Genomic DNA, 26,703 nt, shown 5'->3' on the forward strand with positions numbered 1-26,703 from the left:
ATGATTCCGTCAAGTTCACATCATCACAATAAAATTCACAGGGTCTTTTTTTTTTTTTTGAAGGGGAAAGAATAAAGGGTCTTGGAAGATGAGCCTTAGGCGCCTCCCTGTTATTAAATGTACGAGAAAATCCAGAAAAAGTTTTGAATGAGAATAAGGAAGGGGACTTGCACAACAGATGCTAAAATCATTTTTTTTGAGTCAGTAATTAAAGCCATTTGGTAGTAAAAACCAAAATAGACTGATCAACAGACCAGAACAGCAAGTCTGCCAAAAAAAAATCACGAAGAAAAAGACAACGCTAAAACAATGGCAGAATTTTAGAATGAACTGAAAGACGAGAAACTTGCCAGCTAGATCTCAATCAGGAAACACCTCCTCTGAGCTTTTCGCAGATTTCACACGCTTTCCATCTGTTGCTTCTTCCCAGACACGCCAGCAATATCCGGCCAGACCTGCCCGGTGGCCTTGGTGACCCCGACTTCTGCTGCCTCCCCCCAGACCCCTCCTGCACATCTCTGTTCCCCCCTCATTCCACGAGATCAAAAAAACAGGTTCAAAGTCAACAGTAAGAGACAGCCAACTATTGCACTACGCTGATTTTTTTTTTTTTCAGAGAGAGAGAGAATGAGCAGGGGATATGAGCAGAGGGAGAGAGAGGGAAAGAGAAGCCCAAGCAGGCTCCATGCTCAGTACAGAGCCCAACACGGGGCTCGATCCCACAACCCTGGGACCAGGACCTGAGCCGACATCAAGAGTCAGACGCTCAACCAACTGAGCCACCCAGGCCCCCCTCACTACACTGATTTTGGAAGTGCAAACTCGGTTTAGTGTGTTGCTCTCAGAATCACACGACTAAGACTGTGCCCTGTGCCCGGCATCAAGACCCAGCAGATGTTCCTTCATCTGCGAGAAAATGTCCTACTTCGGGGCGCCTGGGTGGCTCAGTCAGTTAAGCGGCCGACTTCAGCTCAGGTCACGATCTCGCGGTCCGTGGGTTCGAGCCCCGCATCGGGCTCTGGGCTGATGGCTCAGAGCCTGGAGCCTGCTTCCGATTCTGTGTCTCCCTCTCTCTCTGCCCCTCCCCCGTTCATGCTCTGTTTCTCTCTGTCTCGAAAATAAATAAAACGTTAAAAAAAATTTAAAAAAAAAAAAAAGAAAGAAAATGTCCTACTTCTTTAACGTGGCATAAAAGACACCCCACAACCTGGCCCCTGCCTCCCTTTCCACCCCCTTCAGTGGCTGATTCTCCCCAGACTAGCTTTATCTCCCCTGCTTCGCCCCCCACCCACCGCCTTGAGTCAGGCTATGGGCTCCCCCCAGTAAGGGGTCCTCTGAGTGAATGTTACCTCTGCGCAGTGCCACTGACCCTGGCCCCACCTCCAATGTTCTGTCACACCTAATAACGCTGCCCTGATCTCCACAGTCTCTGAAAACAGCCTTTTTAGTACTTCTTATATAATATTCTATTATAATATGTTACATTACATAATATCGTTATACTACATCGTTATATATTGCATTATATCGCACATTGTATCATATCATACTTTATGAATATGTCTATGTGCCCCTCAGCTCCTTTAACAGCACAGACTTAACTTCTCTCTGCCTCCAGCGCCTCATCTGCAAAGTGATAAGAAAGCCACACCTCCACCAAAATGGTCAATAATTGAGGTGGCCCATGACAGGCACCTGCATGGCCGCACCAGAAGAGAATCGGTAAACACGAGCTATTCTTACGACCACGTTATCTGCTTTTCTTCTTCTCTCCCCTTTCAACAGCGCCCCCTAGCCAGTCGAAGTGTCACCCAAACCTCTAGTTGGTCCTGGTGATTATTTTCTTTTTTTTCTACTTTTCTGCATATTGTAATGAACGCATATTCCTCCCAAGATGGAAACATATTTTGGTTACAGAAATTCTCCTACATGAGGACATGTTTGACGGATCCCCTTTGGGAAAAAAAGGCAAAGGGTGGAATATCTATCTCCAGGACGGTGCCCGTGAGCATCACGGCTGCGTGTCAAGATGGCCCAGAGTCATCTACTGACTGTAAGTTCACTTCATGCTCTGATGAGCTGCACAGGGTCCATGATCGATAATTTTAATGCAGAGTAATCACAGAGGTTTACATCCATTACCTCTCCCCGTTGAATGCCATCTGGAGAGCACTCGAATACTGCTTTAAAATTCCCAAGTGCTCCTTTACATTACAGTTCATAAGGTCGCCGTTGTGTATGGTTAAGCTTTCACATGAATGCTTGGATGTGATGCAAGACAGGGGTCACCGCCTGGCGGCCACTGGCCCACAGAGCCCAGAACAACTCCCACGGCCGTCAGAAACAGTGTTCCGAAGATTCCGCCCAAGGGTGGCGGGAGGGTGGCTGCAGTTACTCACAAGTTCCCAGACAGACATCAACAAAGAAAAGGTCTCTGGTTTAACCTGGGACTATTCTCTTTTCTTTTTTCTTTTTTAATTTTTTACATTTGTTTATTTAATTTGAGAGAGAGAGAGAGAGAGCGAGTAAGGGGGAAGGGGGAGAGGGGGAGAGAGAGAGAGAGAGAGAGAGACAGACAGAGAGAGAGAGACACAGAGAGAGAGAGAGAGAGAGAATTCCAAGAAGGCTCCGTGCTGACAGAGGCGGGGCTCAAACTCACGAACCATGAGATCGTGACCCGAGCCTAGGTCAAGAGTCAGACGCTCAACCAACTGAGCCATCCAGGCACCCCTCACCAAGGACTATTCTAGGAGACCCCCCCCAAGGGGAGGGATGCCCCTAAGTTGTCACACCTAAGCGCTGAATAGGGCGACAGTAGGGTACCGCGCCATGGTTGGGTGTCTTGGGGAGGGGAATTGCATTCAAGACCTGAATGGACACAGGTAAGCTGGACGGCCGTGTGGCCAGAGCCATGGCCAGGCATTCACTTCCTCAACCTGAAAATGACACACTGGGCTCCAGTCCCTCCAGACTCCAGATTCTATCAGTTCATCATTATAATGCAAATAATGGATTAGAAATGTGGCAAGGTCCTCCCTTCACAGCACACAGACCCAGGACAGATCTAAGTCATATTCTACTCTGTGCCTGAGATTTACCGAATTAGTGCAACTCAGATGTCATGGCTTTGGGAGCTATCAGCCCCTTTGGTTAATTTCTGGGGAAACTGCATGGTGGCCAGTTTTCACACGGCCTGTCCCGTGATCGGTGTAAAGGTTGTAAGGGCGTGTCCTCCTTCCCTGGCTTTCATGTGGACACATAATCACCCAGCAGCTGCCACTCTCTCTGCAGCTCAGACTGGGACCTCAGGCAGCATGATCCTGTGTAGCCTCTTGACTCCCGAGTCCTTCCCTGCCTGGCCACCCGTTGGGGTGGTGACGGAGAGGGTTGCACATTCTCTCCTTAGGTCCACGTGGACACAACAACCATACGATCTCCGTGGCCCCCCCAGCCACAGAAATGACATTATACATCTATGTGCTACAGCCCCCGCTGGTCTGTGACCCACCAATGACGCGTCTCAGGAAACGTAAAGACTTGGCAGCCAAGCTCCCAAGGCGTAACTAAATAATGAACTAAACACAGGAAGAGCCCTGTTCTCATTCATCCAACCCACAAAGGTCCAGGTGCTGAGCCTGACCCGTCTCCATCCTCTAGAGCTTATGGTCCAGAAGGACAGAGGGTTGTCACTGTGTGGGGGGTGCGGGGAGTCTCTACACCAAGTGGGGAGGGCATCGGGGACCACTCGGGCAGAGGATGATGCTCAGCTCCTTAAAAGGCGAGCAGGAGCGGGGAAAGAGACAGGCAAGATGGAGTAAGTAATCCCGACAGAAGGAACAGCACTTGCAAAGCGTCAGATGTCATAGGTCACCACCCTGTTTCAGGACAGACAACCAGGTTCTCCCCAGGGACAGACCGTGAGATGTCTGACTGTTGCTCAAAAGCCAGGTCACGGACAGCCTTGGAAAAAGCTGAAGAACCTGAAATTTACCTCGAAAGCCATGGGGAAATACCGACATCCTCTCAGAATTTTAAGTAGAGCAAGTGACATTTTAGAAACATTACTGCGGCCACAGTGTAGAGGTGGGACCGAGGGAGGACTTCTTTGTACGCGGGTAGACCAGATGGCCACTCACTGCTCAGCCTGCAAGATGGGTAACAAGTCCAGAGGTGTGTGGCCCCACCCACCCCTGGGCAAAAGGAGGCCACGGACCCTCGTCCACAATCCTTGTGTCTCTTGGGAGCCCAGGGCTCTATGCAACAGCTGTTTTCTTTTTATTTTTTCTCTACATTATAGAAGCTTTATGCGATTACTGTAACAAGTGAAATACATACCTGTATTGTTTTTTATTTTTTACATGTTTATTTATTTTTGAGAGAGAGAGCGTGGGAGCTGGGGAGGGGCAGAGAGAGAGAGGGAGACACAGAATCCAAAGCAGGCTCCAGGCTCCGAGCTGTCAGCACAGAGCCCGACGCGGGGCTCGAACTCACGAACCGTGAGATCATGACCCGAGTCGACAAAGTCGGATGCTTTACCAACTGAGCCACCCAGGCACCCCATACACTTGCTTTTTAAATTAACTGTACTAATTCTTTTAATTTCTTGGTTTTTACTGCAAGAAAATGAGATTGCACCACAAGAACTAGTCTGCAATTTGCTTTCTACGTTTAACAAAACATCATTCTTTCAAGTCCATAAAAAAACTTTTTTAAAACCTGCGCGAGGGGCGCCTGGGTGGCGCAGTCGGTTAAGCGTCCGACTTCAGCTCAGGTCACGATCTCGCGGTCCGGGAGTTCAAGCCCCGCGTCGGGCTCTGGGCTGATGGCTCGGAGCCTGGAGCCTGTTTCCGATTCTGTGTCTCCCTCTCTCTCTGCCCCTCCCCCGTTCATGCTCTGTCTCTCTCTGTCCCAAAAATAAATAAACGTTGAAAAAAAAAAATTAAAAAAAAAAAAGTCTTCGTTCATCTCATGCCACAGTTTCCTCCAAGCTACCACTTATCACGTGACTTCACCCGAGCTTTCCTTTACCTTCAACACGTGCCGTACGAAACCAACGGTGTTTATCTTGCCTTTCGTCGTTTCTGGGTTTCTGACTCCGACAAGGTGTTTCTCTTCCACCCCAACGTTTAGCGATGATACACTATTGCTAAATTTTCTGTCTGTCTGTGCTGGGATCACATACCCAAAATGACTACCTACCTTGGGGCACCCGGGTGGCTCAGTTGGTTAAGTGTCTGACTTTTGATTTCAGCTCAGATCGTGACCTCACGGATTCGCGAGTTTGAGCCCCACATAGGGATCCACAATGATAGTGTGACGCCTGCTTGGGATTCTCTCTCTCCCTTTCTCTCTCTCTCTCTCCTCCTCTCTCTCTTTCTCTCTCAGAATAAATAAACTTTAAAAAAATGACTACCTGCCTTAAAACAACAACATACAACTAAGTAGCTCGCACTGAAACGACCACTGAAACCCGGTGAAACCCTCTCAAGAAAGATGAAGGGAAATGAAGATCACGATTTTCTGAAAGTATTAGGGAGAACTGCCAAAGGCAACGAAAACATTTTAGAGTCACCGTCGCAGTCTCTCTTCACCTCATGAGACGTGAGCCCCAAAAGAAAGTCACTCTCCTGACTCTGCTCTTACGATTTGTATTTAAACTGAAAATTGTTAAAGCGGCCACTAACTACAGGCTGAGTCCTTTAAACCCTAGAATCCAAGCCACCGAATCCCTAGAAAATAAAGACATTGGAGAGGCGCTGAACCCCACTGCATCGGTATCACGTCCACATCGTGGCACCCGGGAAGATGGCTACGTGGAGGCTAGACGTGCAGAGTCTGGATGTGCTGGAGGGCATTACAGGTACCTGTCTTTGGTGTCATAGAAACTGGCAGCACAGCTCACAGGGACTCACTCGCTGTGTTGTCAATATAGTCCCTCGAAGGCCACACCCCCTCCAGTCCCCTATGCCCTAAGCTCTCACCTAACTTCCTCGCGGGTGGACTTCTAGGATCTTGCCCCCCCCCCCCCGGTGCCTCCACCCCCGCCTGGTACACCGTGAACACCCGGGAAAGTCACGACCGAGCACGCGCTCAGACTGAACGCGAACGAGCCCGTACCCGAACATGGCGACGAGCAGGTTGACCAGCAGGATGTTGGTAGAGAGCATGTAGATACACACGAGGGGGATGGTGATCCACTCGGGGAACCGAGGCAGATTGTGCTCGTCCAGCTCCACACACAGCGGCTTCGACTCATTCCCAGTGAAGGTGCAGTGGGCAAAGTCGTACGTGGTGCCTGCGGATGTAGAAACCAAAAGGCAACGTGAGGACCCTCTGGAGGAGGCAGTGCTACGGCACCTGGGGTGAGGGGGTGGGGGACACAAGACAACCTAACGAGGATGGCTTGGGGGGGGATGGCGATGATAAAAAGCATTTGGGTTTCGTAGACGTTAATACCTAATCAACAAAACTAGCTGATGGACTGGAGGTGAGGGATGAGATCACAGGAGGGGTCAAGGATAGGATGTGCACAACTGAGTGACAGAGCCCAGATGGGGGGGGCCTTGAAAAAAGTCCCAGTCCTCACAAAGGACTAAAACTACTGGGGTGCAGTGGGACTGAAGCCACGAGGATGAAACGTACTCCCTGATGAATAATGGTGAGCACGGTGTGCAGAAGGGACGTTAACAATAGCAAGATGCCTTTCCATCACGCACAGGAAAAGAGCTAAAGCCTTGGGAAAGGCTGTAACAGAAGAGGCCAGGGCTGCCCGAGGCCACAGGGCTAATCGAGAGAACACCAGGGAGCTGAGAAATGTGACCAACGGGGCAGGGGAACATCGGGATCGCTGTGTCGCGGCAGGACCGAACACGACAAGCCCGGGCTATCGTCGGCATCACAAAGACGCTTTCGACAGCTCGTTCAACACACGCGCTGGCCCGCACGTGCCCCACTCCTTCCTTACGTAAGCTGGGTGTGGGCACACCCGTGCCATCCGTGCTGCCACTGACCTGCCTCCAAAAGAGAGCGGACAGTGGGCCACTGCCGGATGTTTACATTCCGATTGCCAGGGCAAAAATTTCAGTATTGCTCCTTTTGAAATAAATGGGCTCCCGGTTATACAAGAGAGGACCACGCACAACACCTGTCCCTAAACTAGCGAGGCTTGTTGCTGTCAACTGCCACATCGCTGTTGACAACACAAGAAGCGCCATTTTTTGAGAAGTCGAAACGTCGCAGGCTACACTGCTGAGCGCGTCCGCAAGGCGGGCGTAAAGTCCCGCTCCAAGAAAAGGCCATGAGGGTCAGTGTCCACTCCCTGGTGTCGACTCGACGCCGGCTGTGGATCAGAGCAGGGAGCCCCAGAGGCCGGCTCCGGAAACAGCCCCCCTACCCCCGGCTGCCCCCACCCGGCCCGGGCCGGGCTCACCGTCCACGTCGCTGGGCACTTGGCCGAACATGGCCAGGTAGGGCTCGTAGATGACCGAGCGGAATATCCACCTCCAACGATGCTCGTTCTGCCTGAGGATCCCTTGCCTGGCCACGCCAAAGGCCACCATCCACACCGCAAACAGGAACAGGAAGAAGAACACGTCAATCAGCTGTCAAGGGAGGACAAGAGAACAGAGTCAGGACCATGCCCCACGGGTGGCTCGTCTGCTCAGCTGACCACGGGGAAGGGTCGAAGTTCCAGTCACCCCGTGTTCCCCCTAATTTGCCACCTTCGGGTCTTGGGACAACTCTTTTCCGGAATTAAAACCAATGGATGTATTTTGGCTTGTAGGTCTCCCAATCAGCTCAGCCACAGAAACCTTCTGGATGAGAGAGCCCAGCTCGAGGGCGAAAGAGGGGCCTGATTCTGGAGCACCTGTACCTCTACTCCTCATCAGGCTCCCTTTCTTTAAATCCCTACATCGCGTCCTCGGTATTCTTTTTTTTTTTTTTTAAGAAAAACTAAAACTGTCTTTATTAGACAAGAACGCATGGTTTAATTTCTTGTTTGACTTTTTGCACACACAGCATGACTTCATGGTGACATGGTGCCTCAGATATGCTTTGAGTTAAAACCGCAAACTCAAAAGGACCTCAGCGTTGGAAAGCAACCTCCAGATGAGCTAATCCAAACGCCCATCTGACTTACAGACAGAAGCACGGGAGGTTTGGGTCATCTGGAAAACCAGCTTAGGAAACCCACATCGTCAGTGGATAATTCTCTTTCTGTTGGACGTCCCTGTGAAAGGGGGCTGGTAGGGCTTGTCCTACATCTATACTGCGTGGCTACAGAATCGAAGCTCTGATCATCGCTGTGATCCTAGCCCCCTGCACGCTCCCAGACGAACATTAACCTCCGCGGTCCGCATCTATAAGATGGGCGTAAACGTTGCACTCCTGCCTCTTCTCTGAGTTGTCCAGACTCAAATGAAAACAGCCGGTAAAGAGTGACATCTGGACAGATCGCTTCACTGGCAACACATTTAATTAGCCACTTGCTCCTACCAGCCACCTGTTAAATTTCAAACCGGGGGAGGCCCCTGATGAAAGCACGTCAGAGACAGCAAACCTGGCCAATGGTGACCTGCCGGGGGACCAAGCCCATCTACAGACAATCGGAGGGGTCTGGCAAGCAGAATGCGAACCACAAACCCCCTCCACTCTTACCATCCTCTGCAACATGATAATCTTGGGTCCTAAATTTCTGCTTACGGTGAAAATGTGGATCAACCTTAGAGTGAATATGATATAATCCAGGCAAAAGATCACCCGTCCGGAATACAAAGAGGTTTTATTCAAAGAGTGGAGCCTACGGAAGGAAGAGAAGCAGGGCCCGTGAGACTTTGACAAAAGAGTTCAAACTTTTGTTTTTAAAACTAACCGAACACGAAGAAGCAGGGTCAGGGTGCCGAGAGTGAGTGGAAGCAGACCGAGGACAACGCGTGTCAGTCACTGAGGACCAAAGGCCCTGGTCTTCTGCCCTCGTGGCCCCCCGTGGAGCAACGACAGGGCACGCAACAGGGCTTGCAGAGGTTTTTGCCACGTCCTCCTCAAACTCTACCCACCGCAAGAACGCCGTCACATTATCGCTAACTTCCTGGCTCCCTCGGCCACCACGATGATCCCGGTCCCCAGCCCAGCCCAGCCGCTTGGGACTAGGTTCTGCCAGGTTTCCCCTAATGAGACCTCACCTCATTTGCACCAGATCATTTGACTCGCTGACCACCTGCGAATGTGTTAATTGGAAGCCGTGTGTTTTCGCCCCCTGGAATGCTCTAGAAATCACGTCCAACCCACCGTGATTCAAACGCTGAGCCCCAGCAGAAAGGAAAGGTATCGGAGGGGGAAACGGAGCTCTCACTCACTTCAGACTGCGGAGTGAGCAACGGGTAGGCGTTCGTCCAAAGAGTCAGGCTTCTCTGCAAGGGACGCCATGTGCACAGCTCGAATACGACCACGAGCTTTGCCTTGAGGCTACTCGGGGAAGGCAGGCCCGGAGGGGTGCGGGCACGGGCGATGTGCGCCATGGTCTGGGTGTACCTCAACTTCCCTTTCACGTGGCGTGCACATTGCTTTCTGCCTTCAACGGTGATTCTAGATGGGTTTTTCTAATCATCCGCTCTGACTCTGGGAGGGCGGGCTCCATAGCCAGCATTGACGAGGCAGTTAGGTACATTTTAGAAGATTACGTGGTCCAAAAGGAACACGTTACGCAACATTTCACGTGCTCATCATCCTCGGCTTCCTCCGTCTCTAATCATCCCCCTCCCCAAAATTCTGCGAGCACAGAGAGAAAAACTGTGAAGAACTTTTCGATTACAGATCACCAGGAGGGAGAAGAGAGGAGACGTAACTCCATGCCGACCACGCTGGGGCTCTAAGAGGCTCAGACGGTGGCGTTTGCAGTAATCTCGAGATGGGGGGGAAGGGGAGTCAGGTTGACCTTGGGCTTGAAGTAGAAGAGATCTGTTCTTCACCTCTTCACTCAAGAAAATCCAAAAAACGCCTGAAACTGGGAAAGGTGGTGAGGCCAACTTACCGAAACACAATTCCTGCTATGAAGTAAAAAAGCCCGAGTGTATCCATGACATTCCACAGGTCAGTGAAATAATTCACCCCATTCATGTACCACTGCAGCGCAGAAAGGGACAGAGAGAGAGAGAGAGAGAGAGAGAGAGAGAGAGAGAGACAGCATCAGCAGCCGGGAAACATCAACTGCTTCCAGATTTTTTTTTTAACGTTCACACATTTTTCCCCACATCCTTTTTGAGCCACATGTCCCATGTGCCCTGCCACATGCCCCGTGATATTCTGGGGGGATTGGAAAGTAGGTTGCACACTTGCTGTTCCGTTACTCATGTGTTGCTGACAAAGTCAGAAAAAGGACTCATGCACCATCGCCGTCCTTTAAAGATGAACCGGAAGACAGTGAGCACAACCTGCGTGGACAAATGTGGAACACCCAAGCCGCCCAGGACAGTGGTGTAAGTTGTGCACTGCACAACTGACAACTGTCGTCGTCATAGATTTGCGTATTTGTTGTAAATACTTTTTGGCACGTGGCAATAAAACATCTTGATAAAAGGAATTTCTCTTTTTCTTTTATTATTTTAACGTTTATTATTGAGAGACGAAGAGAGACAGAGCACGAGCATGGGAGGGGCAGAAAGAGGGGGAGACACAGAATCCGAAGCAGGCTCCAGGGTCTGAGCTGTCAGCACAGAGCCCGACATGGGGCTCGAAATCACAAACCGTGAGATCATGACCTGAGCCAACGTCAGATGCCTAACCGACCGAGCCACCCAGGCGCCCCAGGAATTTTCTTTTTTAGTTTGCACACAGGGGTTCTATGCGGCACCTATGAGGACAGGTGCAGTCGCAGAAATGACTGACAGGAACAGTGTGCCTCAGGGACCCTTTCATCATGACTTGTGGGTATTGGGCATGATTTCTCAGAAGAAAACTTGTCAGGAGATAAAGAGGGAAAAGACGATCCAATAGAAAGACAGCCCCTTGGTGATCTGTCTGCTGGGTCTGGGGGACTCCAGGGTAGTCACCTGACCCTCCCGTCCGTCCCTCTATTTCAAACCTGTTTACCGAGAGCCCACAGGATTCCAAATACCCGTGCCGGGGCTCCTGGCACACAGGATGTCCGATTAGGTGCGACGCTGATTCTCAAGGAATCCACTGGCCCCGGGGAAAGGCAGTCATTGGACATGTTTAAAATGAAACGCGGCAAGGGCTGGAGGGCTGGTGACACCAAGCCCAAGTGAGCTCACATAAGGAAACCACCAGACTTACTTGAGCGACGCAGGAAAACATTGGCAAGGACGTGTCCTCAAAGGTACATGGCACTTTTCAATTTCACTACGAAGTCAAGCACCAGGGAAATAAAATCTCCCAGCCCCGGTTCGACCACGTTCCTCTGTGGGATGGCTGGACGCGGGGCCCAGAAACCACATCAGCATCCCTCACCGTCCGTGCGGGCGGCCCCAGTCTCACCGATTATCCGCCAAGAACCATCTGTAAGATGAGAGTGGTGGGGACAGGCCCCAGCCACCTGCTCCCCCTTTAAAACCCTGATCCGGGGGGCGCCTGGGTGGCGCAGTCGGTTAAGCGTCCGACTTCGGCCAGGTCACGATCTCGCGGTCCGGGAGTTCGAGCCCCGCGTCAGGCTCTGGGTTGATGGCTCGGAGCCTGGAGCCTGTTTCCGATTCTGTGTCTCCCTCTCTCTCTGCCCCTCCCCCGTTCATGCTCTGTCTCTCTCTGTCCCCAAAATAAATAAAAAACGTTGAAAAAAAAAAATTTAAAACCCTGATCCGGGAGGCAGATAGGAACACGGCAACCCGGTCGATCCAGTCCAGCTCGGCCTCTCGGAATCCTGGCCTGAGCTGGGGGAGAAACCCTGAACAGATCGAGCCCGGGGCTTGGAGGCACTGTCGTAGTAAGAAAAGTGGGGTTTTTTTTTGGGGGGGGGGGTGTTTAACGAACAGAGGCCTCTTTTCTGAGTGGAATGACAGACAGGGGCTATACTCATCAAATACCAGAACCATATTCCAGCATATCTTTCAGGATTTGGGGATTCCAAGGGCCTTAACACTGAAGGGGTGATGGAACTCATCTCGTGTTGCATAAAGATCCACAATTTGATCGATGGACGCTTGTACATACGGACTGCCTTGGTTGAAAATGTCAATTTAGTCTATTACAGCCGCCCCCGGGGAAGGAGACATAAGGAGAGTGCACTTTGGGATACCCAGACACAACCTGAAACAGGTAACATCCTGTCTGGTTCCGGGTTTTTCCTAACGCGTGTGAATTCGGTTCATTAAGACAGTGCCAGGATAGCAAAGCAGATTCCTGGAGGAAACCAAACAGGATTCCAGCCACACGAGTCTGCAGGCAGAAGAGAAACAGCGACCCCCAGCGTCGGATTCCTTGAACGACAAGAAACCTGGAGGCCATGCTCCGCAGTCTGGCTCACAGACCTCAGGGTCAGCTGTCGGGGGGCAGAGACAGACTTGAGCCCTTTCATCACCCCCCCCCCGCCCGCCACTCTCAACCCTCAGCCCAAGGCACTCCCATACATCGTCTTAACGCACACAGAATCGATGAATAAAACTGGTCTGTTCCAAAGTGATGTTTAAGAGGAAAAAGAAGAGGGGCTCAGTGGGTTGAGCATCCGACTTCGGCTCAGGTCATGATCTCACGGTCTGTGAGTTCGAGCCCCGCGTCGGGCTCTGTGCTGACAGCTCAGAGCCTGGAGCCTGCTTCAGATTCTGTGTCTCCCTCTCTCTGCCCCTCCCCTGCTCATGCTCTGTCTCTCTCTGTCTCAAAAATAAATAAAAACATTTAAAAAAAAAAAAAGAGGAAAAAGAGGATATATTTGCCCAAAGCTGGATGCCCGCATCATCACCCTCCGTATCAAACATCACCCATTATAAACGTACACAGGATAGCGGGACTGGGTCAGAGCTGTGGGCATCACCTCCTCCCGGCAGGCCCCCGGGATGACTGGGAAGTGCTTCTCCACAGCCCACTTCGCTTCCCGAGGCTCCTGCCCCCCACTCTGTCTACTCTGGGTCTCTCCCAGGGAACACGTCACACTACACCTGCCCAGGGTCCTTCTCCAAGCAAAATGCACTTGTCCTGAGCCTCCTTCGAATAAATGACTTCGTAGTTAAACGTCCATACAACTTTGGATGGAGATATTTGTGACCTAAGGACTTCTCATTTCACAGCTGCAACCCTCTAGGCCAACCTTCCAGTAAATGTAAGACTCTGGGCAGTGCTGTTCTCTCCTCGGAAACTCCCAGAAACTACCCCCACCGATCCTCTCTAACCGGTAAAAAGCTCCGAAAGAACAGAGAGATTTGCGTGCTTGGTCTGTTGCTGTATCTCCAATGTCTAGAACAGTGCCTGGCATCTGGTAGGTGCTCAGTAAACACTTACTGAAAGGCAGGAGGCACGAATGAAGTGTTTGGCTTACGCCAAGACGTGTCTCCTTGCGTCTTCCAGCCGCCGGGCCAAGCCCCGCCCTCTCACGCAACCCAAAGTCCTGTCTCCGGGCCCACGACTTCTCTAGATGCCTGGAGGAACCAGACAATGGCTGCAGCTTCTGTGCCTTCACACCATGTGGGAGGCAGGGTCAGCCCCGAGACTAGTGAAGAAATGCCTGGGAGCATGAATGAGCGAGAAAAGAACATTCCGAGAAGCAGCCACCGGCAGCACCCTCTGCTCCAAAGGACACCCTCGAGCCCCTTGATCCTGGGCTTCCCAAGTCTCCCTCGCTCTGGCCTCATGAGCCACCGTCGCGGCCCCCGCTTGCTCCCAGCCAGAGCACCGCCGTGGGACTGAATGAGGAAGACCCTGCCTCGCCAACTCACCTCTTAAAAAACATACACTCTCGGGGCGCCTGGGTGGCTCAGTCGTTTAAGCGTCCGACTCTTGATCTCAGCTCAGGTCACGATCTCACAGTTCATGAGTTCAAGCCCCGCATCGGGTGTGGAGCCTACTTGGGATTCTGTCTCTCCTCTCTCTGCCCCTCCCCTGCTTGTGCGCACACGGTGTGCATGCACTCTCTCTCTCTCTTTCTCCCTCTCTTTCAAAATAAATATATAAACTAAAAATAATTTTTTTTAATTAAAAAAAAAAAAAAACAGAGGTGCCTGGGTGGCTCAGTCGGTTTGGCATCCGACTTCGGCTCAGGTCTTGATCTCGCGGTCCGTGAGCTCGAGCCCCGCGTCGGGCTCTGTGCTGACGGCTCGGAGCCTGGAGCCTGCTTCCGATTCTGTGTCTCCCCCTCTCTGCCCCTTCCCTGCTCACCCTCTGTCCCTCTCTGTCTCAAAAATAAATAAACGTTAGAAGTTTTTTTAAAAAAACATACATTCACTTGCCAGATACACATCAACGTCATCCCTTGAGCTAAGCCCTTCTGGGTCACACATGAATACGAAGCGAATCTCTGCATTGGCCCATTTTCATGCCTCTCGCTTCTGGACAACGGCAGCATATGGATGAGGAGCTGAGAAACCACACCGGGAGCGGAGGAAAAGGAGGAAGGCACGACCCCAGAGCCCAGCCACAGCAGGCTAGGAGAAGGGAACACGCGTGACCCCACGTGGAGAGCCAGCTCAGCGCCTACAACGGCGTCAGGAGGTTCCCAGTAAAAACGGTGCTGTTCCCTTACTTCCTCACATCGGCCTGGGCCCATTCCTGCCTTAAATGTGGAACCTCCTTCCGTCTTTGCTTCTCCCGAGCAGGACATTTTCACCCCCTGGCTGCAGACACATAGTAAGTCAAAGCCAGCAAGTAAAAGACAGCTGGGAGAAAGAGCCTTTACAGAGGGGTTATGGGGTGAATCGCACCCCCCAAAATTCATACTTTGACGTCCCAACCCCCATGTACCTCGATGGGGCTGTGACCTCATGAGCCAGTAGGTGGGGCCCTCAAGAGGCCGACGTGAAGTCAGAATCCTCTGCGCGTCAGCAGGACCCTGACCTGGGGAACAGTTGCCGGTAGACAGAAAGCCTGATATCTTCCATGCGCGACACCCACATGGGTCGTTCATGTTGCTCTAACCCCCACCTGTCCCCTATCTCCATCCCCCACCTGCACCTACGGGGCCGGGGAGGGCAGACGCAGGGCCCTGGCTCAAAGACTCCCTCCCTCCCCCCGGCCCACAGCAGACATTGAGAACTGGTCAAGACACTCGCCGGCTGAGAACAGAACAGAAACAGACTCAAATCATCCTCAGTCGAGGGCTCCTAGAAGCCACAAAAAAAGTCTATCAGACTCGGCATGATGGGTGAAACCACTTTGGGACTGCCGGACCAGGCCGCGGCACTGTGAGGTCCAGGACGGCGCTCTATGGCCCTCCAAATCTCTTGTGGCACCTGCCGTAGCATCGCGTAAACATAAGCACCGAGGCCATGCTTCCTGAGTAGGTACGATGTTGGGTCTGGGCTCAGAAAGGGGGCGACAGAAGTGACAGCCACAGCACTGCTCTCAGATCATCACTAAGTCTGAAAGGGTTTCCTGGGACTTTTCATAATGGTTCAGGGACAGCATCACCCTTGCCATCAACGCTTATCTGTCCAACAATTACCAAGGGAGCACCCGCTATGTGCCAGGCACAGGCTAAAGCTTTGGACTGAGTGGTGATGCCACGGGACGCAGATCCCAAAGAAACTGCAGAAAAGCACCATGAATAATTCACACGCACTCCCTGAACTCCACAGGGACTTCTATGACTTTCTAACACTGTCACTCCGACACGCTGGGCATTAAGATGCTCTTAGCTTGAAAGTCCCCCCATCTCCCCTGCCTCCCTTGATGACGGTAATGGCAGGCGTGGGTTTGCAGTCCAAGGTCAATCTTCTCTTTGAACACATTCCCAATCCTGAGTAATTCATTTCCATCAATTAACATTAATCAGCAAGGAGCGAGCTTGGTGCTAAGAAGTCTCACCGGAGGGCTGAGATATTGAAAAGGCCCCATTTACTTTAGGAAAACCATGACTTTGGAACCTCGGAAGCAACTTCTGCTCCTCGCTGGCTTTGGGAAGACAGCACCTACTGAGCAAAGGAGGAGGTGCCCCACGTGGGGACGGTCCTACCTGTCTTACTTCGTCGCAGAACAGGACAAAGACCAGGGCGTAGAGGACCAGCTCGGGGGAGTGTGGCACCGAGTGAAAATCCATGAGCAGCACGTAGGCAAACAGCAGGAGGAAGGCGATGTAGAAGACCACGTTCCAGGCAAAGACCACAAAGGGGGAGGTGAAGAACGCCACGTAGTACCACAGAATCTTCTTGTGCTTGTCGATGGGCTTCTTCCTGGACCAAGAGGTAAGAGCATCGCCATCACCGTCCGAAGCATCGCGGCCTGCGGGGGCCTCGGACCCATGGCCAGGGGAAGGGGAGCCAGATCGACCCCGCCAACACTCAGCCCTTGGCATTGCAGGATTAACAAATCCGAATTCTGCCTCGGATACTGAAGACGTAACTCTATCTCCAACTGTTTGGAATCAAACCCGGGAAAAGCCAGAGAAGATTCCCAGTCCTACTGTGTAGGGCATGCTGCCTACAGTCCCATCATACATTCCAGGCTTTATAATCCTTTACCTAAGGATTTACCTAAGGATACGTGCACACACACACACACACACACACACACACACACACACACACTCTTTCTCTCTCTCTCTCTCTCTCTCTCTCACCTGTCATCATATGTCTCAGTTCCATACCTAAATGATACAAAGCCACAGCCAACCAAGGGTATAATAAACAAACACAGGATAATCTTCCAATTCTTGGTGTCTCGGGAGATCTCTCCATACCACTGCTTGGAAAGAAAATTCTACAAGGAGACAGAGACAGAGGACACGAGTCCTTATTAATGCAGCGAAATGCAGGATGGTTTGTAACCCTTCTTCCCAACCCTCACACCCCCTCAAAAGAAATAACTCTCCAAATCAAGGTCCTATCCTTTTATATTAGTTACCTGGACTCTGAGGGGCTTCGATAAAATGATTCACGAGTGTGTTTGATTGTCAACCCTTTCCTGACTTGGGTTCTGTGAACTTTAACGCTTATTTATTTTTGAGAGAGATAGAGAGACACAGAGCGTGAGCGGGGGAGGGGCAGACAGAGAGGGAGACAGAATCTGAAGCAGGTTCCAGGCTCCGAGTGGTTAGCACAGAGCCCGACGCGGGGCTTGAGCCCATGAACTGGGAGATCATGCTCTGAGCCGCAGCCGGAAACTTAACTGAGCCACCCAGGCGCCCCAAGGTTCTGGGAACTTTAAAATAGAAGTTGTGTGAGTCCAAATTCCCTAAAGCCATGATTTTTAACCACTTCTAATTCTTCTTAAGTAAGTTTAAACAAGTGTCCTTCCTTCCCCCTGATTGCAAATCCACACACCCGTCCAGCGCCACCTGCAGGACCCCCGGGGTTATTTCCGGAGGCAGACAGGTGACAGGAAGGGGGACACAGTGGGCATCACAGCATCACTCTGAGTCGTAATGCATGGATAAGCTTCTCCCAGACTGTGCCAACCCCTAAGAGGTGGGACGGGGGCCCCCCAAGAACGTGGCAATGAGAAACCTCAGGTCGCCTCTGGGTACCACACCTCACATCAACACAAAAGGGCGAGTGTAGACCGGTCCTCATCAAAGGAACACACAGCTTCAAAAAAGGCCTTTGTTAGTCAGGAGGGGGTTGGCGCTGGCTGGGAGGCTCAGGGACTGTGTGCCCCGCCAGACCTTCCATCTCGGAGAAGCCGCTTCCCCCGGGGAGCCTGCCATGCTCTGCTGGGCGGCTGCAGCCAGGAGTGTGCCCGGCCCAGGAGGGGCAGCCACAGCAGAGGATGGCCTGCAGCTGCTGGGCAAACACCAGCTGGCTTGTGCCCACACGGGCCACACCAGGGCAGGCTCCCTGCGGCCCCCACAAGTCCCCACAGGGTTGAGCCCTGTTGATCAAGGCGACAGCGTGCTCCTTAGCGTACCTGTGTCTGCCTCCTTCCCTCGCCCCTCTCACCGTCCCCACCACCCCGTGCACTTCTTGGGTTCACCGCCAGAACAAACTACTTGCATTTAAATCCTTGCTTTGGGGCCTCTCCCTCAGGGAGCCGGACAAAGACAGGTCATACCTGTCCAGCCCTCCGCACTCTCAAATTCCTGCCGAGGGGATGAGCACATCCAGCGGCACCGCTAGGTCCCCAGGCATGGGAGGCTCTTCCCTAGCTCAGCCTCCACGGCCACCAGCAAATTCGGACCCCAGGCAGCAGCCTGCACACAGGAAGCCAGCTCCCTGGGCCCACGTGTCTGGCAGCGAGATTTCTCGCGAACATTAATGGATCGGCCTCTGGTTGAAACCCCTGGGACTGGAAAACTTGGAACAAGAGCAAGAGGCAGCCTCCCCCAGGCCCAAAGCTCTGGGGGCACCAGCAAGGTGAGGCCTGAGGTCAAAGGCGCGGTGAGCTGAACGCGGCCCCACCTCGGCATCCAGCCCCGCCTCGGCATCCAGCCCCGCCTCGGCATCCAGCCCCGCCTCGGCATCCAGCCCCGCCTCCAGGCCATCCTGCCCCCAGGGCTGGCCTCACTCTCCCCCCGTTATGGTGCAGACCCTCAAACAGCAATAAATAGCAAGACTCTTTCTTTGTGCCTTCCTGGTCACCGATGACTGTCGCTGTTTACTCTGGCTTAGCTGTAGCCGCGAACGGGTTTTGGGTTGTTTTTCCCACAAACGCTTTGCTAACTTTGCTAATCATCGGTTGCACGGCGTAACGGAAAGTCCACCTGACGGACAATCAACACGGATTCAAGCCTCAGCTCTGCTACTTCCTGGCCGTGCAACCCCGGAGAATGTTCCAGAACCTTTCCTGAGCTGTTGCGTCCCTATCAGCAGAATGGGATGACCTCCACCTCCGCACGTGCCGTGAAGGCAAAACGTGGTCACGCGCATCATGTGTATGACACGTAAGGGTGAGCCCGCCCACGTCTCCCCTGCCCCCCCCACCCCCGCTTCACACCCGGGCCCCTCCAACTGGGATTGTGGGTGGGGGAAAAACCTCCCCTCGGCGACCGGAGACGCCAAGTGCAAACGGCCGGTGGAAGTCGGTGCGGAAAACCTCTAGTTAGGCCTCACCCAGTTCGAGCTGCTTCCTCTAAGTGCCGCTCCTACCAAGAATACCTATAACAGCATCCGCCGAAATAAAGGGCCGGCACCTGTCACATCCCGCCTCCCCAACCCTCACGGCGACCTTCCTTTACAGAGGAGGAAACTGAGGCTCAGAGGGCTCGCGTGCTTTGACCCATCACCACGCACATAATTAGGGATCCGGTGGGTGGAGACCCAGGCGGGATCCGGGGACCCAGCCCTCCTCCCTTACGGTGCAGCGCCCCCGCGCGCTTGGCGGAAAGTCAAAGAACGTTCTCTCTCCTGCACTGTCTCTGGAAGCAGGGGTCTCTACCCGCGTCTATGTGCTGCCACCTCCTGGAGCGTCACTCAACTTCCCCTGCCGGCTTCTCCATGGGAGGCGATGGTTTTGTTTTAACGCCGCGCGCGGACAGCACCTGGCGGAAAAGGCCCACCTCCGGCGGCGGCGACGTTGGGCGACGGCGCGCCGTTTACCTGGACGCCAGGCTGGGCGATGAAGTGCTGGTCCGTCGCCTCCACCGCCAGCTCCAGGCAGTTGCTGCCGCCCCAGGCTTCACAGGAGTACACCAGCAGCTGCTCGGCCAGGTCCTCGTCGCTGCTGTAGCACTCCGTGAACAGCTCTGCGGGGACAGTGTCGCCAGAGGGAGGGGGGCTGCGCGCGGGGCCGGGGGAGGCGCACACAGCTCCCGCCCCGCCCCCCACACCCCAGCCTTGACTTTGCGCGGAGCCTGGTTCCCAGCAGGCTTCCGGAACGCCAGCGCGAGGCACCACGTCGTCTCCCACCCAACAAAGGGGCTCTCGAGGCACACCAGGCCCAGCGCCGCCCTTGACGCGGCAGGTGTCCGCAGCGCCCCCTGAACCGAGCGGCGCTGAACAGGCAGCCCCCGGCCTTGGGTGGGGCTCAGCAGAGGGGCTGCAGACCCTCTGCTTCCTCTTCACCTACGCCCCCATCCCGTTTACCTCCCGGGCCTCCTTGGTGACGGCTCTTCGCAGACAGGGCCCCGTGCGAAACCACGACGACCGCGACAAAAACCATGAGAAAGTGGAAGAAACACTGACCTACCGCATCAAAGCCGTGCTTACACGTTGAGACCCAACCAGAGAACCCGGGGAATAAATCCGCGCGGGGAGTTTTTCAAAAGTCAAAACCCTAGGATCCCTTCTCTGAAGTCTATCGGAAATAAACAGACTCTCCTCACAATTTTAATGTATTAAAAGAAAGCATCGGACACCGTTGGCCAACACAGAGAAGCCAAAGTCACGAGCGTCCGTTCGTTACCTAAGACAACGGACAAACGTGTGCGTTTTGCGACGGGCCACATGGCCAACTGAAAACCCTCAAGTGAAACGGGAAGAAAAACCAAGCAGGTCCAAACTGTCTGTCGGTGGGAGGCAATTGTTCTGGGTCGCTCACGTTCCTGCATGGTCTGGACCTTCTTTTTTTTTTTTAATGTTTATTTATTTTTGAGAGAGAGAGAGAGACAGACGTGAGCTGGGAAGGGGCAGGGAGAGAGGGAGACATAGAATCCAAAGCAGGCTCCAGGCTCTACCCTGTCAGCACAGAGCCCAACGCGGGGCTGGACTCATGGACTGTGAGATTCTGACCTGAGCCGAAGTCAGACACTTAACCGACCGAGCCCCCAGGTGCCCTAGTCTGGATCTTCTCAGCAAAAAGCACTGCTTTGTTCAAGAATGACCGAACAGCAGACAGAAGACAGGCATTCCAGAAGGGCAATGCTTAGCAATGCCTCTCTGTTCCAGGTAATGAACAGTCATGCCCTGGAGGGGAGCATGGGAAGGTCACCCGCAGCCCCAGTAGAAGCCCCAAGTCTCCTAAACTTTGGGGAGCTGCACCGTAGGCAACAGCAGCCCGTAATCATGTCACTCCAGGGGAATGAAGGCACAAGGAACCGACCCCAGATTCTGGTCTGGCTGCTGCCTTGGCCATTAGCAATAAACCATCTGTGTCCCTGACCCAGGGGTTTGGGGTCTTATCTGTAGGTTGCAGGCAGGCTAACTTGATAGCCTGCAAGTCGAATAAAAATCTCAGATCTGTCACAGTGTCTCGACAGCATCCAAAAAGACTCCTCCCCTGCCCCCCAATTCCCTGCGGTGCTGAGTTTCTTAGACTTGGCCTGGGCGCGGCCCTGGCGGTTGTGGGAGGAGACAGCCCACATTTCCTGCATCCATCCTTGGACAAGTCAGTAAGTGCCAGGGCCAAAAGGACTATGGCTTCGGCCACAGCACGCGCACCCCTGACCGTGTGGTCTGCAGCCCCTAAATCAGGCCAGATAAGGGAGCCTGGACATGCCGTTGACCTCTGCCACCTGTGGGTGCTACAGGCACGTGCGTGCCTCCTGCCACACGGACGCCCGCCATGGTGCCCCGCTCCCGGAGACTCACCAACTGCACGGGTCTCGTACTCATTGGCCAGCTCCTCGGACTCCCCTGCCGCATTGATGTCATTCTTCACCTTGGCCAGAGTCTTCAGAAGCTTGCTGGCTCCCAGGGCTGCCAGAGTGCAGCCCCTGGTCTTTCAGAGGGGCGGGTAATGTTAGTTAGTTCCTTATCCCTTCAAGCGGTCAAGTCAACATTAACGTCAGACAAGGACAAACTCATGGCAAGAGCAGGAAATGGCAAAATCTGAACGGTTCGTGATGATTCAAAGTCAAATTTGCAATATACACAAAACACTGTCGACCCTGAAGGCACTCCCAGTCTTGAATGTGGAATTGGCATCTAAAAAGAAAATATCAAGCTGAATGCCAAGAGAACCTGACGGCATGAGGCCCAATGGCCCGGCCGCCACACTGCGTGTAGCAGCTGAAAGGGAAGAGGGGACTGAGAATGCGGGAGAGCTGACGATGGGATTAGTAAGACTTGCAGAGTTAACACTCTGCACTCAACATCCATCTTCGTGCTCCAATAACGGAGAACGTCTCTTCTCCGCAACTGAACACAAGCCGTTACGTGCTAAACCACAAGGACAAATCTCAGCAAGCTTCCCAAAGCAGAATTTATACAAGCCCTCCTTCCTATCCCTGATGCCATAAAGGCAGAAATTAATTTTTCAAACTAAACTTAAAAACTGCATCCACTTGGAAAACAATCCCGCACCTGCGCACACGGGAGAAGCGAGAGCCTCCTGGGTTGCCCACCCAGCACGGCTACCTTCCAGGAAGGTACCTCCCCTCCCAAACACCCCTCCGTCGCCACGGAAACAGAGGCACAACCGTGTTCACCCGATGTAAGACATTCCGTCGTGTTGATGACGTTTCAGATTAGGCGTGTGAGTTTCGAGGTCAGAACGACCACAGCAAAGCATGCATTTGGAGTAAATTTGGCAGGGGGCCCAGACATTTACCTGCTCCCAAATGACCTTGGAAAGTTCCTTCTTGTTCTGAAGAATGGCCCAGATGAAGAGTGCTTGCAGGGGGTGTCGAGTTATAGGAGACACGTCCTGGGAGGAGATAGAACATGTGGTCAGCACACAAATGGGAGATCCCTTTAGTAGATTCACTGGCATAAGAATAGAAGCAGGTACCAGGATGCCCCAGGGGAGCACCCCACGTTTGGAGGGCTCTGTATGTTAGTATATGAATCCAGTGTAACAGCACAGAGGTGCGATTTTCATCACGGCGACTCACCAGGTAGGACAATCTGACAGTCTCTTACCTATCATCAAAGACGGAGTATGACTAGACAGAAAAGCACAGCAGGAGTATGTCTGACAGCAATGTAAAAACTGAACAGCTTCTGACAACCTGAAGCATTCCTTCTCGTCACAGAAATCCGTTTCTCATCTACAAGAGTCGCTCAAACTAAAGTCTAACTTTCCCACAGTTTAAGTTCAATTATTATGACGTAAAACCACGCTTCTGTCTTTGGAGTGTTATTCAAACTTCCAATTCCTAACACATTCACCAGCTCCTCTCCAGAATTCCGGATCTCTCAATGGAAACTTTTCAGATGGAAAATAACTAACCATCTATAACTTCCCTATGGGTTTAACCAAGATCCAAAATGCTTCAGGCAGGATTACAGATATCGCAGAGGGTTTTAACATAAATAGTGTCAAAAAGAAGCTTGCTTTCTTTCTTTTTTTTAAATGTTTTTAAGTGTATTTATTTATTTTGAGAGTGTGAGTGGGGCAGGGGAAGAGGGAGAGAGAGAGAGAGAGAGAGAGAGAGAATCCCAAGCAGGTTCCAGGCTGCCAGCACAGAACCCGACTTGGGGCTTGAACTCATGAAACCGTGAGATCGCGACCTGAGCAAAACCAAGAGTCAGACATTTAACCGACTGAGCCGCCCAGGCCCCCCAAACAAGCTTTCTGAACACTTCTGGTTCCTTCAAACACCTAACTCATTTAGATTTTTGCAATGCACATGTATATACATACAAAATTCATAGAATTATAGGAGATAATGACTTCGTTTGAGTTTCCCCAGAAGCAATCAAGAATTTGAGACGAGTAGTCAATCTGAGAAGTGATCCCAGGGAAACCCATAGGAGAGTGAGGAATAAGATCGGAAAAGAAAGAACAAATGAGAAGGGTGTGTTATCAATAAGTTGTCACTGTAGGTAACTAGAGATTACTACCACTAGGGAGTCCTGGGAGCCAGTGTAGAACACATGACTCAGAATTAGCTCCTCCAGGGGTGCCTGGCGGCTCAGTCGGTTAAGCATCCGACTCTTGATTTCAGCTCGGGTCATGATCTCACAGTACATGAGATTGAGCCCCACACGAGTCTCTGCGCTGACAGCTTGAAGCTTGCTTGGGACTCTCTCTCCCTCTTTCTCTGTCTCTTTGCCCCTCCTGTGCTCTCTCTGTCCCTCTCAAAATAAAAATAAACATTAAAAAAAAAAAAAGAATTAGCTCTTCCAAATGGGGAGGGAGCTGGGATATTTATACACCAACCGCTGGCAGTCACGGGGCCCCAAGCAAACCTATGGCAAAGAGTAGCAGGTGCTGACAGTTGGAAACAGAGCCTGCCTGTGGTCAAGAAGAGAGAGGCCTGAGAGAATTCAGGTGCATCGACAACAGCCTCCCAGATGAAAACCTGGATTATCCCTTTGGAAATAATCACTGCCTCTTCTGTCTACACACGAACACCTGGCAGTCCCTCACATGGGCAATCCATCATTCCCAAGAGGCTGAGACATGAACAGGGGCCATTCACCTTTCCCTCTTCCTTGTTAGACGCCTTCCGACAGTGTGTGTGCCACACCAAGCTTTGCAGTTAAGAAAAACTGCGACAGTAATTTGAAATATAGCACAGAGCTTAAAGCAAGATATCAGACGACCCAGCAGGTAGACTCATGATCTTAAGGAAAGGCAGTAGCAAAAATTAACCACGCCAACATGTTAGCTACTTTATGGCGGCAAGGGGAGACGTGGGAGAGGGGGAGGTTGAGATATTTTTCGAAGAAAGATGCAAAAGCGGACAACCGCCCTGGTACGTACGTGAAGCTCTACGTCTATCTCGTCCCTGCTATTTCTATCTTCCTTCCGGAAGCCTCTTCGGAAGTTAGCTACCAGTTTCCAGACAAACGTGAGGAGGGCGTCATTATAGGAATTCTTGGCAATCTGCAGGTTCCGATACACAAGGGTGCTGAAGTGGTTGGAGAAGAGCTCGGTGAGGACGTCATTGGTGAGAAACTTCCGCAGGTTCAAACCATTCTCCAGGAAGAGGCGGACGAACTTGGGTCTGTCCTTTATGAGAGCCGTAAACATGACCTCTTGAAGGTCAGCAGACTACGGAGAAAGCAGAGCAAGGACTCAGACCCCAAGGCCACTGAGGGAAACACGAAGCGTTTTCTTTCTCAACCACATCACATTTCCAGCCACCAAGTAATAGTACCTTCAACTTGTTTTTAATCCTGTTTGGGGGAATACGTTTTATCTTTTCAGCTCTAATACAACATTGGATTATAGCCCAAACAGACGGGGAAGCGATGAGGTGGAATCTTGGGCTTGGATGTGGGTGTGCAGGTGGTTTGGCCTCTTGCTATGGCGGAGTAGAGATGACCGTGTCTGTCAGGAATTTATCGCGGTGCCTGGCACGGCAGAAGTCCTTCGAGGCAGTGTGGTTCACACCGTTTCTCTGAAGTCTACACTAGACATTGATTGTGAGCCAACCACCGGCACCTTGGAACCCTCCCATTGCCCAGCAAACCACACATGACCAGGCCAATGGCTGTGGGACACTTGACAAGTATACCTGGTCATTATTTATCTTTACCCCCACTCCCTGGGCCTGGTGATAAATCTATCCCATGGGAGCTTAGGGAGAATCTTATTAAAGATAATTCATGTTTACGTCAGACCCAAACCAGTGGATGACAGGCCACTGTAGCTTCCGGATATGTTCCGCCTGTCCTCCAGAATAGATCCTACAATGTGATTCTGTTGCCAACGTGACAGTTTAGAAGCCTCTTAAAAACCCACACACTTCCGGGGTGCTTGGGCGGCTGAGTCGGCTGAGCATCTGACTTTGGCTCGGGTCATGATCTCACGGTTTCTGGGCTCAAGCCCCGCATCGGGTGCTGCACTGATAGTGTGGATAGTGTGGAGCCTGCTTGGGATTCTCTCTCTCTCTCTCTCTCTCCCTCTCTCACTGCCCCTCCTCCACTCCTGCTGTCTCTCTCTCTCTCTCAAAATAAATAAGTAAATATTAAAAAAAAAAAACATATCCACACATTTCCAGCACTAAAATCCAGATTTAGAAGTGAAAACCAGAAAGCCTGACAACATGGAGAACCATCAGCCAGAGCCAAGTGACAGCTGCTCCTGGGGACCTGGAGACTCCAGTCCCCAACGTTCTGGCCACTCCTCATTACTGTCCGCCCAGCCCACTTCCCTCATGATGCTTTTCTGACCCCAGTTTGGGGGAATATCCTCTGCCAAGGGCGGCATTAACCATTTCTGTTTCTGTCTCATGTTGGGCCTCTGGGGATCACACGTTGCCTGGAGACAGACCTGCCAAGTGGCCCCTGAGTCCCCACACTGTGGCTCCAGGTGGGATAAGAAGGGGAAGGGAGGCCTGCCCCGGGCCAGCACAAGACAGCTACACCTTCTCCTCTGTCCTCAAGGCACGTTTTCCTTTGCCCAGCACCTCCCATATCCTTCCAATCATTGCCTTTCCCTCGGTCACATGCTTGATAGGACAGGGTCCCCAGACTTCAGTCAGAGTCACCTTCTGAAAACACAGGTGGCTAGAGACCATCTTAGAATTTCTGCTTTAGCAAGTCGACATGGAGCCTGACAAGCTGTGTCGCTAACTACCACGTCCCCAGGTTCTGCCCACGCTGCCACTGGTCCGGGGACCACACTTTGAGAACCGCTGGAATACGAGGAAAGAGAAAAGCTTTGTGGTCAGACACGTCTTTGTTTCCAAATCCTGTTTCTACCATTACCTAGATGGGTCACCTAGAACAAGGCCGTGTCTCCGAGCCTGAGTTCACTCTTCTGTACAATAGGTGTTTTCAGGGATGAAACCAGCTAACACAGGTCAAGATCTTTACAGGGGCGTGTGGGTGGCTCAGTCGGTTA

General features: G+C 52.2%; 1 protein-coding gene across 5 annotated transcripts in view; it reads right to left on the reverse strand.

Annotated features, from left to right (window-relative positions):
* The window catches only part of TRPM8 (transient receptor potential cation channel subfamily M member 8), a 94,660-nt gene that overhangs the window by 21,879 nt on the left and 46,078 nt on the right, over positions 1–26,703 (reverse strand). For 3 of the 5 annotated variants that reach the window (XM_047873586.1, XM_047873584.1, XM_047873585.1), the window contains exons 12-21: positions 24,616–24,906; positions 22,516–22,611; positions 21,555–21,684; positions 19,626–19,771; positions 16,739–16,851; positions 16,109–16,325; positions 10,031–10,122; positions 8,659–8,800; positions 7,430–7,601; positions 6,118–6,295 (exon numbers count right to left, since the gene is read on the reverse strand). In XM_047873586.1, coding sequence (XP_047729542.1) covers positions 6,118–6,295; positions 7,430–7,601; positions 8,659–8,800; positions 10,031–10,122; positions 16,109–16,325; positions 16,739–16,851; positions 19,626–19,771; positions 21,555–21,684; positions 22,516–22,611; positions 24,616–24,906 — 1,577 coding nt within the window. Of the gene's footprint in view, positions 1–6,117; positions 6,296–7,429; positions 7,602–8,658; positions 8,801–10,030; positions 10,123–16,108; positions 16,326–16,738; positions 16,852–19,625; positions 19,844–21,554; positions 21,685–22,515; positions 22,612–24,615; positions 24,907–26,703 lie in introns of those variants that run through there. The other 2 variants (XM_047873587.1, XM_047873588.1) reach the window with 2 other exon arrangements.

Source organism: Prionailurus viverrinus, chromosome C1 (assembly GCF_022837055.1).
Source record: "Prionailurus viverrinus isolate Anna chromosome C1, UM_Priviv_1.0, whole genome shotgun sequence".
Classification (NCBI taxonomy): Eukaryota; Metazoa; Chordata; class Mammalia; order Carnivora; family Felidae; genus Prionailurus; species Prionailurus viverrinus.